The sequence below is a fragment of the Pteronotus mesoamericanus genome, unplaced genomic scaffold (genome assembly GCF_021234165.1).
Source record: "Pteronotus mesoamericanus isolate MK-2021 breed Mesoamerican mustached bat unplaced genomic scaffold, CSHL_Meso_final contig_25, whole genome shotgun sequence".
Taxonomy (NCBI): domain Eukaryota; kingdom Metazoa; phylum Chordata; class Mammalia; order Chiroptera; family Mormoopidae; genus Pteronotus; species Pteronotus mesoamericanus.
The window spans coordinates 28,094,518-28,115,004 of NW_026555105.1; the positions used below are offsets into that span (position 1 = coordinate 28,094,518).

The following is a 20,487-nucleotide window of genomic DNA, read 5'->3' on the forward strand; positions in this document are numbered from 1 at the left end:
TCTATTTTATGTTAAAAACAAAACAAAGCAAAAACAAAACAAAACAAACTGTTTACCATATTTTCTACAGCCATTTGAGCTTATTATGCTAAATTTTGCATAATTAAAATGCAAAGTATCAGGCTCCACCTATGAAATCTGTCTCTAGGGCCAGGGAACAGAAATCTGTGTTTAAATGAACTTTGCAATTGATTCTTCTGCAAACTTGCTTTTATGGAGCTCTGTTCCAAATCCATGTCACTCAGAGGGGTGGCTCCTAGACCTGAAAAATAATAGAGAGAAGGAAAGATCCGATAGGACTTTCCCATGTCGCAGAGAGAGACATACGAACAGCCATTGAGCGAACTGTCACCAATGTGAAGGGCAGACTACAGCGTTCTTATTGCCTCTGGGCTCTGAGGCAGCAACTCTGTGACCTTGGGCCAGGCCCTTGACCTCACTTTCATCATCACAGAAAGAACGAAGCAGCCACCTCGCTCCCAGGGCCCATTAGGATGTGTGAGGGTTCCCGCGGCCTTCACGGGCGCTGTCACTGGAGTGATGACCTCCAAGGTCACTGCCAGGAACCTTTCCATCACAACAAACAAGATTCTTCACCAGCCCTGTATTTTCAAAAGATGGATGGAAGTTGTTAAAGCCTCCTCAAAGCCCAGCATCTCTGTAATCTATTTCTACAAACCACGAAATTAGAACAATCAGAAAAAACCAGCGAACAATCTCAAAAATTGTCCACTTTTCTGTCCTAGGAAACCGTGGGCTTTGTTTTGTGTTTTGGAACACGTACCAAGCCTTCAGGTTAAGAAAATGCTTCCCAGTTAATGCCAAACAAACTATTTGTGCTTTTTCTGTCTGCTCTTGGGAAACTCTGCATGAGCCTGTGGTTTGTTAGGCCAGTAACAGGATATTTGATAGTCCCCCGGGAGCTACCGCCCCATATTTAGCCTGACCGAGGAAGTGAAGTCTGATGATGAAAATAATTGAGGCATTCTTCTCCTCCCTCAGAACCCTGACTTCACTCCTCGTGCTTGCTGAGGCTTTCATTGCTATTTACAATTCTCAGAAAATGGCCTTTTGTAGTTGTCAAAAGAAATTTACCTCTTACAGCTCTTAAGTCCGCCCTCAGAAAGCGGTTAGGTGCGACTGGAGCACAAAGAGAAAAGCAAAAGCTCCGTTAGATTCACACCCATTGGGATAGCTAATACCAAAAAAATAAAAACAGAACAAAATTACAAGTGTTGGTGGGGATGTGGAGAAACTGGAACCCCTGCATGCCCCAGTGGGATCATAAAATGCTACAGCCATCAGGGGAAACAGTATGGTGATTCCTTATAAAATTAAAATTAGAATTGCCATATGATCCAGCAAGTCCATTTCTGGGTATAGATCCAAAAGAACTGAAAGCAAGAGACATTTGTACACCTATGTTCACATTCACAGCAGCATTATTTGCAATGACTAGCTGCGGGCTGCTTCCTCGGAGGAGTGGGCAAACCAAATGTGGTATATACATACAATGGGATATTATTCAGCTTTTACAAGGAAGGAAATTCTGGCACAGGCTACATGGGTGAACCTTGGAGACATTACGCTAAGTGGAATAAGCCAATCACAAGAAGACAGATACTATATGATTCTTCTTATGGGAGGCAAATTCATAGAGACGGAAAGTAGAATGGTGGTGACCAGAGAGTAGGGGGAGAGGAAAATGGGCAGCTGTCGTTTACTCCGCACAGAGGGGCAGAGTGTCAGTTTCGCAAGATGAACAGGGTTCCGGAGACAGAAGGTGGTGATGGCTGCACAACAGTGTGCATATCACTAATGGCACTGAACTGTTCACCGAAAAATGGTTGAAATGATAAGTTTTGTGTTATATATATTTTACCACAATTAAAATAAAAACCTCACAGATACACTTTTAGAACTCAGTCATTGCCTATGGCCCTCGCAGTGACTAAATCATTTGACCGTGTCCAAACTGGTAACGCCATGCAGTGCTGTCCAATGGAACCTTCTGTGATGACTGAAATGTTCTTTATTTGCAATGTCCAGTATGGTAGACCCTAGACCAGTGTGGGCTTTTGAGCACTTGAAATGGGACTAGGGCAGTAGAAGCACTGAATTTTATTTTTATTCAGTTCACGTTTGTATAGCCACCTGTGGCTTACAGCTACCATGCTTGGAGAGTGCAGCTAGAATGTGCATCCATATTGCTATCTATTACAAAATATTTTCCTTCCCAGCACAAAGCTTCAGCAGTCAGGCTGTAAAGGTAAGGTACCAGCTTGCCTGGGGGCCCCCGTTCTGTTTTAACCTCCAGAATTAACTTTGTGCAAAGTGCTTTGCCAAGAGTGCAGTTCTTTATTTTAGCATCTTGGTTTGGCATTCATTGGCACAATTATTGGACCCACGGACAGAGCTGGCTTCAATTCGCAGGCCAACCTTTTATATTAACATGCCCTTTTGAGACCCAAATCCCTTTACTGCCATGCACAATCTTCCTTCACTTTCCCTTGTAGATCCATGGGGTGATGTTATGAACTAAAGCTGAGGTCCAAGTCCTTATACAGAAATTATGTAAGCACATCGCTGCCTCCTCTGGGTACCCTAGCTATCAGTGCATGTTTTACCTTTTAAGGCTTTGCTGGAAAACACAGATAGGTAAGATATGTAAGAAACTCTGAGAATGAAGTAGTATCACACAATAAAATTGATAAACCCGTAAGGCATTCATCGTCGAAAATGGGAATAGCTAAATATGTCATCTTGTATTGTATAACGTTGCTTAGAAATTATTAAGATTGCCAGTGATTGAAAATGGGGTTATGTTTAAACAGGCTGCAAATAGAAGGCTTAGCAAGTCACTCAGTGGGCAGCATTCCTTTGTGACAACCCACTGTTTAATGACACTATGGATGTGACATTTATCTTCATAGAAAGAGTGAAAGCTGTTTATTAAAGAATAAAAAATGAGCATACAAAATGAAAATGGCTATGTGGCAAGAGGGGATGAAAGAACAGTTTATGATATTATTACACAAAATGGATACAAGCTATCCAGTCAAAACCATGCTTAGCTCCAGCAGATTTACTAATGAAGAACACTTTTTTTTTTTTCTTTTGCAGCAATGGGTAGATGGTCTAAGATCAATCATACACAACTTCAGGGCCAACAACGTCAGTCCGATGACATGCCTCAAGAAACAGTGAGTTTCATTTGCTTTACTCTTTGTTCTTGGCTGTTATCAAGCAAAGGGCCAGAGTGGAAAATGAGGCTTAGCGTGTGGCCAGGCAGTGCCTTGCTCGCCTTCCCCTCCTTGCCCCTGACCTTGGAGAGAATTTGACTAATACATACCTATACCCTTCATGCCACCTGGCAGGACATTCTTGATAAACCCAGAGCCCCAAAACTATGTGAAAGGAATGGCTGATGGCAGGAAGATGCTGGAACCTCAGCCCCCAAGTGTCCTCTGAGTTGTGGGCACTCACTTTTGCATCCCCAGACAGAGTCTGCTGATGAGTGGCTACCCGTGCCTGTGGCCGTAGTTGAGTGCTGTTGAAGCTGGGGCCTCTGTTGCGTGAGACTAAGAAATGGGGAGTGTGGTCAAGAGAAGCACTTGCAAAAGCACCCATTGTTAGGGTAAATCAGAGGTCAGTGACCCCCAGGACTGTTCAGCACGCAATCAGGGGTCCAAATGTACTTTTGAAATTCAGACAGCAGGCCTTACCCCAATTCACTGTATCCAAAATCCAGAAGGGTATGTATGAAGTGGTAGATTTCTACAAATATATTTTTTTTTAGTTTAAGTATGTCCTATGCATATTTGGACAATACTTATAGTGAAAAGCTATTTGTTTATCTAAAAATTCAGATTTAGCCATGGCAGGTGTGGTTCAGTGGATTGAGTACCAGCCTTCAAACCAAAAGGTCTGCGAACTGAAAAGTGGCTGGTTCGACGCCCAGTCAGGGCACATGCCTGGGATGTGGGCAGGTCCCTAGTTGGGGGTGTGCAAGAGGCAACCAATCCATGTGTGGCGTACAGTATCTCTCACACATTGATGTTTCTCTCCCTCCCTTGTCATCTCTCCGAATGTAAATAAATAAAATCTTTTAAAAAAATAAAAAAATAAAATTCAGATTTAATTGTAAGTCCCATATTTTTATTTGGTAAATGAGGTAAGTGTAAATTCATCTCCCAGTATAAACTTATCTCTGGTTTTCAGACTAAATGTTTTTTGTTTGAATGAATGATCTCCTGAAGGTTTTTTTGTTTTTTGTTTTTTTTAAAAATCCTGATTGTAGCTGTTCCTCCTAAGAAACATTAAAACAGTGTTGCTCCTGTTGTTTTTCAGCTGGATGAAATTGGCGTTTATGACCAACACAAATGGTAAAATTCCAGTTAGGAGGTGAGTCTCTCATTTCTGTGTGTTCTCCCATTTCCTGTCCCACCCTTATGATTCCAGAGCAAAGAGAGAGCCCTCTACAAGTACTTGTTAGCTGCTTTAACTTAAAAAAAAAAAAAAAAATCTGGAAGCTTAGCTTGAATCACTTCCTCAAATGTGGTGTTCAGTTTGTAAAAATCATTTATGAACAGAAAGTTGCATTTTCCCCCAGAATAGATGGCAGCATCTACTCTACATTGATAAGTTAAAAGAACATCTGAAAATGTACCATTATTTTTTAAAATCTTCAAATAGGTGGGTTTTTAAGATTTACGTGTCTTTTACCTATGTGCCCTCAGCAGCCATGGGCCAAAATTAAAGAAGTTTTTATTGTGCACCTAGAGTGGAAGTGTACGGACTGTGTCTCAGGAAGGGTGATGCCTCTGGACAGTGCATCTCATTCTAGGTGATCTGGTGCCCTGGGCAGGTAGGCTCCTTTGTCTTCTTGCCACTTGCTCTCTAGGTGGACTATCACACCCCCTTTAGAGCTGTCGATTCCTCACCTTGCCCAAGGTAACAGTGATAGGGAAAAAAAAAATGTCAGTAAAGCAAGAGTGAGGAGAACATGAACCAGATAGATCACCCACAGGTGTTCTTTAATGCTGACCTGTTTACCCTCTTTTCTACTTCCCTCTTTTCTGCCTCGCCATTCCCTTTCAGGTCTTAGTGTTTGCTAATAGTTTGTGGCTGCAGCTGCAAGCTCTTACGATGGCAGTAATAGGCATTCTCTAACAAACTCTCTAGTATCATTTTGATTTGTGTTTGTGTGAGCACTTCGTGGAAATTCTGGACGTGGTACTGGCCCTCAGAGCATCTGCTGTCCACAGGAGACCAGCAGTGTATTTGGATTCATGAACCTAAGCTCTCACCCTTAATCAAAAACAGGTTCCCCAGATCAGCCTACTCTTCTAGGAATATCCAGGCGCAGGTTCATGTTGACTTCTCTGGACACCACTTCAGCATAGAAGCCAACCAACCAACAACAAACAAAACTCCGAATGACAGGGAAGTCACCACCTGCAGAGCATTTGAGTTGGGCGTATTTCAGCAGAGGCGGGCTGATCACACCTGGCCATTTCTGACTCTTCTAGGCCTTCCTGTCTGCCCTGCCACTCTGCTGTGCTGCAAAGCTTCTACTCTGCATCCTGTGAAAGTATCTTCATACCCCCTCAACATTATTCTTTTCAGATGTAACAGAATTCTCCTAGAAGTCATCATTTTTCTTAATCCCATGTATTCCAACGGTCATGAACTGAAGTATCCATGTGACACAACTGAAATATCAATGAGAAAATGAAAAGCATATGAATCATAAAAAAGACCACAGACCGTGTTCTTTTTATTTGACCTTTTACTGAGAGCTTACACTTGTTGTGGTCTTTACAAATCTATATGCACAATTCTCTGCTTTTTATTTAATAATTTATTAGCAAGTCAATTTTATGCTTCCTTCACAGTTTATAAAAAGGCCTGTGAGCATCCTTGACTGATGGTTGTTGGCAAAGATACTTTACACTGATCTTTATTTTATTTAAAACTCTTTGCTCGGTTGAGCAATAGAAGAACAATTATTCTCAAGTATCCCAGCATCCTAAAGCTACTTTCAAATATACAGTGCATTTTTATTTAAAATTAGTATTGAAGTAATAAGTCTAAACTTAGAGGACACAGATAACAGAGTAAAGAAAAGAAACACAAGTTGGATCAGTTTTTATATCTTACTCTCCTGCGTTTTCTTCCCAGATAAGGTCCAGGAAATGGACAAAGTGTAAAACACATAAATTTTGATCAGAGCACTTCTCTACTAGAAGTTCTGGTTTTATTTGCATGTGTCCTACTAATCACATTACTATTAAATAATTTTGGAAGCTTTTTCTGATGCCAAAGATCTTTATCTAGCATGTTCACATATAAAAATCATTACCTTTTTTTTTTTTGTAGAAATAGCCTAGATATTTTGTCATCTTCTGTGGCTCTCTTGGACATGAACTCTCTAGTGCCTGCCAGTATTAACAGGTGTTTGACACAAGACATCTGTGATTCAGGGGCAATTTATTAGAGTTGATGGAGAATTGATACCACGCCAACTAAAAGCGGATGAGCTGCCAAGGCCTAGGTGGAAATTGTTCTGAATGTTTTAATGGATATTAAAAGTAAACACTTTTAAAATGTCATTTCATCATTCCTATTCTGGAGTTTTTAAAATGGAAACTCTCAGTATGTTAGTATGTGTGCACAATGTTACAGGGGATCTGACTTCATATATCACTGCATAGTTTGGGAATAGCCCCTGTTCTTTAGCATTAATCAAAATTTAATGTCCAGAAAGTTTCAGGAATGATGAATGAAGAAAGTCTTACCCTTTATCTCTATGTACACAATCTTACGTAGTCTGCCTTTCTCTCAAACTTACTCACAGTCAATTTATCTTCCCACTCAAACCAAAGCTTTGGATAGGTCACTCTTTGTAAGCTGGAATTGGAACCAACGGCTAGAGAGTTGAGACATGGCAGCCATTTGTGGGCTATGGCTGAAAAGAGTCTGGAAAGGGACGGTTCTGTTAAAGAAACCTGAGACCTCAGATATGGTCTTGGCAGCCCAACTCCTACATCACACACCCATGTCCCAAAGGCCCAGCCTACCCACTAGAGGGCGCCTGGTTCTGCCGGGGCTTCACTTCATGAGTCCTCCCTGTTTCAGAAGGTGGTGTTAAAACCGTTGGATAGATTGTAGACCCTTTGAGGACAAGTAAAGAGTGAGACTCCCTTAGTTTCCAGGATCCTTGGTGTCTTAGTCACCTGTAAGGTCCCCTGTAGCATGGCACTTAACCAGGACTCTAATAGGACTAGACACCACTTAAGGGTATTTGCTTTTATAGCATTTTCTTTAGGGATGGTGGTGTATTTTGATTCAATAAAATCTCACTGAGCACCTGTTAGCTATGAAGCACTGAGCTACACTTTGTGGGCCTGAAGCTATATATAAAGAGTTGACTAAATTCTTAGTCTTTTGTAAATATATTTAGACCACGGCGGTGTCTAAGATGCCCCAGCCTGTGATAAGTGTGTTTCTCTCAGGGCCCTGGTTAAATGGCATTCTGCTGGACATCTGGTGCAGCTGGAGACTCAGAGAATCCACCTTCATTCCAAAACCCCCGGCACCCCTGACAAACCCATTTTAAGGCCCAAGAATTATTCCAAAAGCTGCTGAAACAAAAGGGAATAAAAGTACTGCCTGGGGGCATGGTCTGTTCACTTCTTTTCTTCCATTTTCCATCCTGTGTTTGTTTCTTGTATGGAATGAGGGAGCCAATCCGTGTTGAGGTTGCCCAGCTCAAGTCCCCCCATGAAAAGGTGGACCTGAGAATGATCCCCGCTGCTCATAATGCCACTTCTTACCTTATTATCTTCTGTGCAGTCATGTTATTGGGCTCTGATGTCACCCTCACTATGTTCCTACGTGGATTCCTCTCTGTCCTGGCACTGGCCACTCTACTTTCTCTCTCAAGTTCTCTATCTCCCACAAATGCTTGGACCTTCCTAATCTCATAAGACGTTCTTTTTTTACTTCCTATTTCTTGGTGCGTCCACAAGGCCTAGTCAAAAAATTCTGTTTCTGTACATTCTTCCCTTCCCCCCTGCCTCACCCCCTACCAAACACCCAGGTTCTGTTTTTATTAGAAGGGCTCAGCCCGATACCCGCTACGCTCCTGACCGTGTCAGTCAGTTCTCATCTCCTTTGCCGTGTCTGTTCAAACCTAATAGAATCCCAAGTTAGCTGAGATACCCTGAGACTGTTATGCAAAGAGTTTCATCCTGTTTACAGGTGGCGGGCATCCCAAACACTGCTGGGGGCCTGGAGCTCTCCCATGAACACATACTTAAAACACATACACACTGAATAGCTACATTCCCCCTGTGTGATAAAGGTCAGATAAATTGCTTCTCAACTCAAATTTAATTTAAAGTATACAAATTTCATGAACTCTAGAGAAGTGGGAAAATGTGGGAATATCACCCTCTGCACTAGAAACACATATGCCCTACCCATCTATAGATTTGTTAAAGAGAATTTATAGGCCTCCCTACCTTTGAATACAACTGTCTCAAGCACTCTTAAAATATACCTCTTAAAGTATTCTTGGACCAAGGATGAAACAATAAAGCTTTGAATGAACACGTAATCATTCATTTACCTAAAGTCAGTTCTTCCCAGTCTGTTCTGGGAAGTTGGACTCTGAGGTTGAAGCAGTGCTTTCTCCCACTCATCACCATTAACCAGCAGTTGGTGCTTACATTTGGAACTGCCTTCCACTTAATGTGAATGGAGGAGTGCCCGACATGGTTAGAATCAGGGAGATGCTGTTACAAATTATGTTGTACTCACAGAGAAGGCATTCTAAAGCCAAGCTTAACAGAGAAAGTAAGCTCCATCGTAAGTGGAAACTGGACTTCTGGTTTACAGTTAAAGTTATTATGGTGACAAATTACCAATCAGGGAGTGAATGAAGGCTTCTTTAGGTAGCTAAGGCATGGCTCGGAGCTAAGTGTGAGTACCACATCCTCTCCTCGGTAGCATTTATTCTGAGGGTCACCAATGTATTGATCACAGGGAGTCAGTCTCTTTTTCTGCTTTTATCATCATTAGGAAATATGCTCATTGAGGTGGTTGGTATTTATATTCCTAGTCTTAATGCATACCATACTAGTTAAAAGGCTGCACTATTATTCAAAAATACCATGTCAGGGTTAGTGTAGTGCCAAAATTCTGTTAAAACATTGAATACTTGTTTCCCTGCCTCCCCTCTCCCCCCGCACCCCCCACCTAGCCCTTTCATAATGAACTCCACAATCCTTGAGGCAGTTGATGTTTCAGAGTAGCTCAAGGGAGCTTAGCTCAGAAGACAAACAAATGCACAAAATATGTCTGAGAATGCATGTGAGGTGTAGTACGTGTGGTGCCAGGGTAAGGGCTATTCGCAGGGATGGGCTGAGTCCTCAGGGGCCCACTTATTTTCCCCAAGTTTAGATAATCATGGTCAACATCAGGTTTTTCCTACAGCCATGTCTATCGGCCACATTCCCTTTTCCTAAGAAAGCAATTTGATAGAATAAAAAATTATCCCTGTTTTTGCCTGAAAGTATGTATCCCCCAGTGCCTCTGGTATGCACAACCATCCAGGGGGTCGGTCTGTCTTAGAATGAAGTTGCCTTTGCGGCAGCTAGTTTCGGAAGTGAAAAAACACCTAGAAATGAGAAGTAATTTTATTCTCCTTTTCCTTCTTCCTCCATCCCACCATCCCCAGTTTTACTTGGAGCTTTGCATCAGAGGAAACAGAATTAACAATAACTTATTTTTTTTTCTTTTGTTCTAGTATTACTAGAACCTTTGCATCAGGGAAAACAGAAAAGGTGATCTTTCAAGCGCTCAAGGAGTTAGGTCTTCCCAGTGGAAAGGTACGCTTTATTTATTTTATTTTATTTTATTTTATTTTATTTTATTTTTCAGTTACAGTTGACATTCAATATTATATTTCAGGTGTACAGTATAGTGGTTAGACATTTATGTAACTTATGAGGTGATCACCCTGATAAGTCTAGTACTCATCTGACGTCATTCACAGTTATTACAATATTGTTGACTGTTTCCTATGCTGTACTTTACATCCCCTTCACTGTTTTGTAACCACCAATTTGTACTTCTGAATTTCTTCCCTTTTCCACCCAGCCCCTCAATACCCCCTCCCATCTGGCAACCATCAATTTGTTCCCTGTATCTATGAATTCGTTTCCATTTTGTTTGTTAGATTCCACATATACGTGAAATCGTATGGTATTTGTTTCTCTCTGACTTATTTCACTTACCATAATGTATTCATTTATCTAATAATGTGTTTCTAAAACTATTTTACTTATTTATGTTCTCATATGTAATCAGCCAGGTTACATATATTAAACCAAACTCAATTAGATTGAGAATTAGATTCAGTCACATATAGTACAGTCACTTTTCATTTTCCTTCCTTCCTTCCTTTAGTTTTCTGGGCATTTTAACCTCAATGTTTTCAAATTCAGATAGTGTACTTCAAAATGTTTTTGTCAACTTTATTAAGGAAAGGAAATGGCTCTTTCACAGTTTACGTAAAGCGTATTTTAGAGAAGGCCATCGGCATTGCCTCAACCAAGCACAATGTCAGTGCGAATAATTGACCAATAAATTCAGTTCTTCGAGCTGGCAGGGTGGTATTTTATGAAGTACCTCTTCCCACACAAACCATTTGTGTTCATGGCCCTTCAGATTTAAAATAACCAAAATTAATTTATTGACTGAAAGAAAGATTTAAGCCTGTTACTGCTTTAACAAGTCATCTTTGAAATATAAATTTCAGCATGAAAAGTAAAATCTTAGAGGGTTGTCCTCAGCCTGTTTATGTGGTCTTGTGAAAACTCACAACTGAGGCATGTAAACTTTGGGCTTGATTTATTCAGCATCCTTTAGGCAGGCACTTGTTTTTCTCCCTCAAGGAGAGAAGAGGAAATGTTTCTTTATATTTTCTCTGTGGAGTGTGCTCTAGAGCAGGCCCAGCTGGAGCCCAGGTTTGAGCACAAAAACCACTGACCGGCTGCGTGGAAACCAGAAACGTGCACTTCCACCTGCCAAGTTCTAAGGATGGCCTGGCCCACTAGGAGGTGGCCCTCAGCCTCTGTCAGCAGGAATCAGAGATGAGGGGCGCCTGGGAGCCCCAGTGGTCAATTCTTTGTTTCATGATCCTATAGGTTCTTTATCTCCAAAGAGAAAATGTGCTCCATGATTCATGACACACTTTTATTTTTTACAGAATGATGAAATTGAGCCTGCAGCATTTACTTTTGAAAAGTTCTATGAACTGACACAAAAGATTTGTCCTCGGACAGATATAGAGGATCTTTTTAAAAAAATGTAAGTTCCACTTAGGAGAAAGTGTCCTCTCAATGTTATCCTTGTCCTTTTAGATTTTTAAAACTTTGATTGTCATAATATTTTATTAAAGTACGTTGATGGTATCTAGGAATATCTAGCCAGGGTTACATTTTCACCCCTTAGATTATCTGTGTAAAAGTTCACTGAATTATTTTTTTTTTTCTGAGAAGCTTTTACATCAGTTAGTGGCAGCACCTGGAACTTTTTTTTTCCCTTTGCATTGGCTTTACTAACTACCTACAATTTTAACCTGCTCCTTTAGGTATTAACTCATTATGTGAACTAACTAGATTCGATTTGGAATGTTACTGTTATTGAAAAGTTCATTCATTCCAGTTATCTCAAGTGGATGACTTACATGTTGTTTTTTAAATAATGTCTTTTGATAATGCTAAAGAAGAATTGCAGGCATTTTCTATGAGCTAGTGGGAATGTTTTGTTGTTGTTGGGTTTTTGGTTTTTTTTTCCTTACAGTCTCTGGCCATTTTAAGAACGAACCATTACTTCAGGGTTAGAAAATAAGTTTAGAATTATCATCAACAAATGTCAACATGTAAATCGTACCTACTGTAGCATCAAATACAAAAACTTACTTTTTCTAATAAATTTCTTTTCAGCAATGGAGACAAAACTGATTATTTAACGGTAGACCAATTAGTGAGCTTTCTAAATGAAGTAAGCTTTTTCATACATTAACTCCATATAGTCTGTGTGCAGTGGCTTGCCTCCTCTGGTGTCCTCATTGCATGCCCGCATCATACACCCTCATTCCCTTTGCTTTTGACCTGCTGATCTTTCCATATGGCTTTTACCAGGTGCAAAAATCAGCTGCTGCCCTTTTGTGTTTGTGCACTTCCTACGCATTGGCTTTGCACACTGCTTTTTTTGTTGGTTTCTTGCTGTGATGTGTAGCTCTGGTTCTGTGTGTGCGTGTGGATTTTTTATAATATGTTTATTTAATTAAATGTGTCTGTGTTTTTGCAAGATGGTATTTAAGGTACTTATGTTTTTGTTTTTGTTTTTTTTTCTATTGGTCTCATTAATCAGAAAGAGAATGGATTGAATTTGCCACACTATATATTTGGGTTTTCCATTGCTAACTTTTTCTCGTATCTTTGCATGGACTGGAAAGCTTTATTTTTGTCTGTTAATGGATTGCATGTAAGAAAAATATGTAGGTTTAAATAGAATATTTTGACAACAAGCACAACTGTATTTCCTGGGTGAAAATGTAGTACATATTAGGTCAATTTGATCACAGGTTAAATTTTTGCTTTTTATTTTTACAACATTCTAAAAGCTAATTTTAGAACATGATTCACTTAACAACCCAAACTGGTTGATGGAATTTGCTTAAGCAGAATAAAAAAATATTTTAGAACAAGTAAAGGTTGCAACTTTTATTCCAGTTCAGATTAACTTCTTTTTTCTTTACACATACAAATAAAAGTGTTTTCAAGGAAACCCACTGAAACTCTTGCTAAATCCAAAAAGGAAAATTCAGTTTTTTCCCCAACACAGAGTTTAAGTGAGGAATGGACAATATATTTGTGTTTCAAAACAATTTATGTTAATCATTATACCATATAAAGAGAAAATGTTAGAAAAATATCTTGCCAGACATGAGATATTGCCTCAAAAAAAAAAAAAAAAGCAAAAAACCAAGAGGCAGATTGATGTGCCAATTGGTCGAGACAAATCACATCTTTGCGAAAGGGCTTTGCTTTTCTTTCCCTGCCAGGGCTCAGGACTTCAAACTTGTAGGGTTGCAAGTTAGAAGCTACAGTTACCAGAGCCTAAAAGCAGTGATGCAGGAAAGAGAAGGCATCAGCACAGATGCCTCCACTTTTAAGTAAGCCTTTCAGCACAATACAATATTTATTTTACTTGAAAACAGTTTTAAGTTTTTGCACTCCACTAGTTTTTGGTCATGTGACTACTGTGTTCATAATCTTTACCCAGATATTATCCACATTCTTATGATGCCATTGCTCAGAAGTTAAATTGCCTTCCTTTCTTTCCTTAACCCCTTCTCCATCCTCTGCTTTAAAAAAATTATTTTTCTATTTCTCTCAGCTTCTTCATGCACTTTGGGTGTTTGATCATCTTAAGTTTTGGTGAGATGGGCAGGAAGCTTGCTTTCTACTAAAGATGGAAGACATTTTAATGGAGAAGAGAAAATCTACCACATCATCAACCTAGCACTTCCTAACAAAAGGCATCTGGTGGGCACTGGGGTGAAGCTAGCACCCAGCCATCTATTAAAGTTTGCATTTCACTATGCAAATAAAGGAACAATTTCTCAAGTCTGCATTCATTGGTTCTAATTTATGACTTTCCTTTTATGGATTGTTTTTATAGGCCGACCCAGTAATCACTCTTGTCATTCTTGTAAGTCTAAGTACATACCATTTAATTTTTAAAAGATATAATCACCCATACTTTCTTGCTTTGCCATCCAAATTCTTTCTTAAATCCTTATTTGATAGTCTTGTATCCATTACTATTAGAGTAGCTAGTAGCTCTCATTTGTCATTTATGTTTCCTTCTGTTTGGTTTCTCATTAACAGTAAGGAAACACCTTTAATTTGGGGGTGGGACTGATGGAATCAAGTATGATTTTATATTGATTTCTTCAGGTCATAGAGACTATAAGACAGTCCAAGAAAGTGTACAGCCTTTATTTTTAACCAAAATATCCACCCTGAATCTCTTTTATCCTAATGAACTCAACTGGAAGAACTAGACAAAAATCTGGATGTCTCCTTGAAGGCACCCACTCTTTTGTGTCCTACTGATACCCCTCTCATCTTTCCAAAATCAAAAGCATTCTTTAGGCAGACTGCCTTCAAAACCCATAATGAAAGGAGACAGGGTTCACTCCAGAAGGGAGCAGGCATTGGAATGTAAGGGTCTATGAGTCCAGAAGTTTAGGCTCAAACATTTTCATATGCTTTATCCCTGGATTATGCAATAAGACAAGGAAAATAAATGAGTCCCATGAACATAAAAGGACAAGGCCCTACTCTCATTATTTGCAGATGATGGTTGATGGAAGAGTTAAAAACTATCAACTGAAAAACTCTTTGAATAGATAAGAGTTTAGAAAGGTAACCAGAGACATGATCAAGAAAGCAAAAAGCAATAGACACGTGTACACCGCCATTAACCAATTAGAATAGGGGGGAAGTTCCATTGTATTAGAGAAGCCACCCTGACTCTCACCATCTTCCAGCTTGTAAATCTGTTTATTCTTTATATGAAATTTTCTCTTCAGTGTATAAATATATATCTCCAGGAAACTGCAAGGAGAGGAGGATAGACATCGGCCATTGACTGCCTTGGCTTCTGTGGAGGGGTTTGTACTCCCTCTTATCTATCCATATCATTGACATTTACTAGCTTCTCCAGATAGTTTTAGACCTGCTCCTCATCTGCTTCTCAGTATCCCTTTGTTCACTGATCTCCAAAGTGTGGTCCTTGGATGCGGCAGTGACATCCTCTGAGAGTTTGTAGAAATGCAGAATCTCAGGTCCCACCCAGTCCTGCATTTAACAAGATCCCCAGGTGATTTGCCTGCAGGCAAATCGTGTGAAGCGCTGTCTTGGTGAATTATCTGGGTCCCTCCTTGGGATGCCTGGTGTGAATGGGAAGAATGTGAGAGCAGCATATACCTTCTGTTATTCACCACTTAGATCTAAGACACCCCTCAGATCTAAAATTTGGCCACAGCTATTTTTCTTGTTCCCTTCCTGTAGACTGAGAGAAACTTCCCTTACCTACATTATGAAAAGAGCAAACTGTCACCTAGGAGAGCCGGGAGTGGCACTTAGTATGAGCTGCCACATCATCGGGCACTGCTGTCAACTCGGCTCTCTGGATGTGGCAGTACTAATTAAAATCTCCGGGCTTCCATTAGTTTCAGCTCTCTTTCCCTGTTCCTAATGAGAAGCTAAATTGATTTTAGCTTTACCTTCATCCTTTATTTGACTTCTTACAAACGTGATAATAACTAAGGGCCTGCAGAACTGAGAAGTGCATGGAGAGCGGGAGAGAAAGATCAGAGTAAGAAAGAGAAGATAAAGATCTTAGACCTCCATAATAAAGCTAATAAGGAAAATAATTCCTTATTAGCTTTGTTTTTTTGTTGCTGGTAATTTTCCCCTTGCATTACATATATAGTCATATTAGGGCTAAACCTGATTCTTTACATTTTTTTAAATTTATTTTTCTGTTGAAAGAATGTAACAAAGGACCCAAGATCTCTTATTATTTACAATATGTTTATCCTTTATTGCATAGGCAAGAAGAGAAGGGATTATTTAGTCTTATGAGTAAGCCTCCCCTTGCCAATTCGTTCTTCATTTTCTTTATAGTTCGTTTGCACATTATTTATGCCAACATCTCACTCTCCCAGTGCTGCTTGCATCAAAGCCCGTTGATGCCTTTTCGCAGTAAGAAGAGTAAAGACATAATAATAGAGCCTTGTCCATTAATTCCTCATTCACTTGAGCACTGTTCTGTGACTTATTTTATGGAAGCTGTTTAGAATGTCATTTTACAAAGCTCTGGACATGATGGGGTGAATATCCTGGGTATACTGCTTCCCTGAGCCCCAACTGAAAACCAGTGATCCGTCCCTCAGAGCTATGAAGCACTTGTCTCGCCTTGCTTGTGTCCGTGTGGGACTCTTCCTCATCTATTACTCTGAGATTACCAGAAATGACCTCTCTCCTCCTTGTTTTTCATCTAAAAATTATAGTTTTGTGACTCTAATGCAAATCTTAGCATTTGTTTTCTTGCCTTTGGATTATCCAGATTGCACCACACTTCCTTTTTGAAACATGAAAATGTTAGGGAAAACCAAAGATTAAACATGTTGTCTGGCAGAGCAGATGCAAAAACGCATGCAGTTTATAGTGTCTGTTCTTAATGCTTATTTGCTATGAATGTCGAATAGGGATTATGAAACATGCATCTTAGGACTTGGTTTTCCTGGCTGTTGCTCTTAATAGGCAGGATGTTCTAGTGAATATCATGCTATGGGATAAAATTTTAATAGTGTTTAATTGGAAGGACATCTCAAACATTTAGCATTCTTCTATCTTTGTAGGACTTAGGTAATTCTAATGATATTCAAATATGTTCAAAGACATACCTTTACATGTTAGAACAGTACTTCTTAAATTGGAGCCACTTGTTCATTAAATCAGAATCACTTGGAAGGCGTGTTTTAAAAAAGCAGATTCATGGGTTCCACCCCAGAGAATCAGATTTGGTCGGACTGGGGTGGGGCCCGAGAATTAGTATTTCTAACAAGCTCCCAGGTCATGGTGGTGCCATTGTGGCCATTCACAGATCGCATGCTATGTTTATGTAAAAAGCACATAAGAATGTCTGGATTCTCTCTCCTCCTTCCCCTAACTTGGTCTCTTCTCCCCCCTTTAGCTGAATCTCTTCTTTCTCTCACTTTTTAACTCATATGGATTTGTCTCATCATCTCCATGAGTCCAGAATATTTACTCACTGAGCATATCATTAAATCAAAACACTTAATTTTAGTAAGGAAGAGAAATATAGGGCCCAACTTTGCTCATAACTTCAGTGGGGTCTAAAAAGGAGCTTTTATCCTGCATCCATCTTCTCCCATGCTTTTATTTGTAGGGAAGGAATGTGCTTCTAAAGAGTTTTTAAAACAATGTGCTCTCACCACAGGGGCGGTGCTTGTCATTTCCTGGAATAGCGAGCTCAGAGCTGCATGGCGGCATCGTTTCCTCAGCCAGGTGTCGCATGCCTTCACTTGCCTGGCTTTCCACGGTTCACTTCGCGATTTCTCTGCATACCCCATAGATTGTGTTCTTTATGGTCTCCAGGCCTGTTATTAGTACAGCAGTTTCTGCCCTAGCACATGCATGGATGTGAGCTGTTGTGAGCCATGAAATTTCTTAGATGACAGCAGAAGCATGCTTCATTGGGATAAACTGACAAAAAACAATATTGATGTCTTTTGAGTGAACACTCAACTTGGTGGGGAGGTGGGAGGGCCAGAACAGGCTAGGCCACAGATGTTTTAGGAAATTACATCAAATGTGCTATTGGCCAAAGGCATTCATTCTGTGGAACCCACTTCTCAGATTAACATTTCAAAATAAATGAGGAAGGGAAATCCCTATGAACTTTTAACAATTGTTTTCTTAAATACATTTTCAGTAGTGTGTTTCCAAAGTCTGTGCATATATTTGGGTAAAGAGTTGTTGCCAAAGTCCTACCTACTGACCAGGTTTCGCTCACAACTGCTTATCTGCCATTGTTCCATTGAAGTTTGCTTTATTTGTTTATTTGATGAATGGCCAGAATTGCAGTGTTCAGTCCTAATCCATAGTAAACAGAAAAGAAAGTTAATGGACTCACTGCCTCCAGGTATAGACAGACAGATAGACACAGAGGATGGTAGCTGAGTCAGTAATTTAAACTTGATTCATCATTGCTGTGAAGTTAGAATGACAGACTGCAGGAACATCATTACTTCTGATGCCTCATTAGTACCATGGGGATCTAAGTGCTGATTTAAAAAGCATGACATCACCATCCTTCTAAGTACCTCAGTCATTTGTGCACTGTCTGCCCAGAGAATTTCCTCAGGGCAAACTGATTTAGATTTCCTAGACTTTCTGAACTAGTGATATTTATACACAGATTTTCATGTTGTTTATAGCTTGAAAATATCCTTATGCTGATTAATTTTCAACATTATTAAAATTGGTTCATTTTGATAGTTACTCCAGAAAACAAAGTTTATAGAGTGCCCAAGAAATCTTTCATTGACATAGAAAGATATAATGGACATGAAATGATGTTGGCCTGTGTTAGGGTATTTTATTTTTGTTTTTGCTTTGGCACTTAAAGTAGTATATTTGAACTATTTGGGGATTTTTTATTTTTGCTTTCATTTTGCTTTTTCTTTAAAAGATTTTTTTACCTCACTTTTTTATAGACATTCATGCCAAATGTCTTACCTGTAGTAGGGCAATAAGAAAACAATACAGTTGACATACACACCATATTACATAGCCTTCAATTTTTGAAGGAAAAACGAAGTATGTTCTATAGTCTCCCTCTTTAGCTCAGTGAAGGGAAGCAACCTAGTACTTCCAGATTTGGAGTTTTTTGAAGTGTATTTTAGGGAGAAAGACAAGAAGACAGTGAAATCCTATCTTTGTAATGATAAATGTGATATTATGGATATATCTTGTTTTAGAGATTACAAAGCTGAGTAGTGTGTAGCATCATAAAGGCAAGAAATGTCAACCTAAATGGAGTTATTTTCTCATCATAGCACCAACGAGATCCTCGACTGAATGAAATTTTATTCCCATTTTATGATGCTAAAAGAGCAATGCAGATCATTGAGATGTATGAGCCTGATGAGGACTTGAAGAAAAAAGGTAATAAAAGTAGAAAAAAAATTCTTATTAAAAAAAGAATGTATGCAACTTTTTAAGTTCTTGGGTTTTTAGTTAAAAGTATCTTTAAATGCCTTGGAACTCTCTAGAGCCAAGGATTGGTGACTGAATAATTTTTTTTCTTTTGCTCTAAGTTGGTATAAATTTTACCTTACATCAAAATTTCTCCATGCTGCCTGAAGTAAAAGGTTAAATTATTGTATTATTAATCACATTATAGTGATATTACCCCATGTACTTTCTTATATAATGCTTATATTGCATAATGCTTGACATGTAAAAATGCCAAATACAATCTCTTTTTGCAATCTTTGAAATGTATCCCATTTCCTATAAATATGTATACCTTTTTTTTTTCTTTTGTTTGGCCAAGCCTAATACATTTCATACCTTATATGATGAGCCTTCTCGCTCATCATTGCACCTCTGGAATGGAAGATAAATGCAACTGATATGAAACTAAATAGTCAGGAATCAATTTAGCAAGTTGATGAGGTTTTTAAACCTTTTCCCCTTTCAATAAAACTTTGGAAGCAATGTGTGGTCCATGCCGATATTTGACAAAGGAAAGGCCTGGAGAGACAATTTAAGATCAATCCCCAGTGAGGAACACCTGCAAATGATGGGAAGGATGGTGCTAATGTAACTGGACAGTGAATGCCTTAAGATACCTGAGTGGGTGCCTCTGGCCTTGTCTCAGTGGAAAAAGAATGGAGATCTACGTTAGAATTCTGTCTGTCCCACATGCCCATGAGTATCACAGCTGCAGTTTCCTTCTCTTTAGAATAGAGGTTCTTTTTATTTTGCATCTCAGTGAATGTGGCTGAAATATTTATACATTCTCTGGACCCACATATAACCTGTGTACACATTCCTGGCTCACAATGATGCGTGACCTCATTCCGGGATTTTTCTAAGTCCAATAGAGTTTTCCCTTGTTTTTAGTCCTATACTTACACTCTCTGCTACAGCCTCAAACACATATTTTCCTCTTCATTACTTACCTCTCTTATCAAAATTCTGAGCATCGTGATTTACTCTACATTGCATGTCATTAAACTGAAAGGGAGAGTGGCTCAACAGGAAATCGAGCACTTTACAATATTTGATTTCTTGTTGCTACCGTGTCACTGGAACTATATTCTTGGACCTCAGTTTCCCTGCTTATAAGATGGTGGGGTTCATAGTAGTCATTCAAGTAGTTTTTCCCTCCCTACCTTCGTTTCTTAGTTTGTAAAGGATTCACTGTGGTGTACCAAGCACTGTGCTGGATGCTGGAGATTCAAAACTGAATACGGCCCTGCCAGGTAGCTCAGTTGGTTAAAGCATTGTCCCCATATGCTAAGGTTGCAGGTTCAATCCCTGGTCAGAGAATATGCAAGAATCAACAAATGAATGCATAAATAAGAACAACAAATCTATATTTCTCTCTTTCAAATCAATAAATAATAATTTTAAAAAATACTGAATAATGCAGTTGTGGTCTGTTGAAGAAGAGAGACCTAGCAGCTCCTTGGCAGTGTGATAGATGTTATGATGAAGGTATATTGTTGATTATTTGTAAAGCTCTTTCAGATCCTAAACATCTAAAGATTATTATTAGTACATCTGAAAAGCACAGTTT

General features: G+C 39.3%; 1 protein-coding gene across 8 annotated transcripts in view; it reads left to right on the forward strand.

Annotated features, from left to right (window-relative positions):
• Nucleotides 1-20,487, forward strand: part of PLCB4 (phospholipase C beta 4) — a 392,492-nt gene that overhangs the window by 284,200 nt on the left and 87,805 nt on the right. For all 8 annotated transcript variants that reach the window (XM_054574035.1, XM_054574037.1, XM_054574036.1 and 5 more), the window contains 6 exons: nt 3,124-3,203; nt 4,351-4,404; nt 9,815-9,896; nt 11,279-11,379; nt 12,018-12,075; nt 18,737-18,845. In XM_054574035.1, coding sequence (XP_054430010.1) covers nt 3,124-3,203; nt 4,351-4,404; nt 9,815-9,896; nt 11,279-11,379; nt 12,018-12,075; nt 18,737-18,845 — 484 coding nt within the window. The remainder of the gene's footprint in view (nt 1-3,123; nt 3,204-4,350; nt 4,405-9,814; nt 9,897-11,278; nt 11,380-12,017; nt 12,076-18,736; nt 18,846-20,487) is intronic.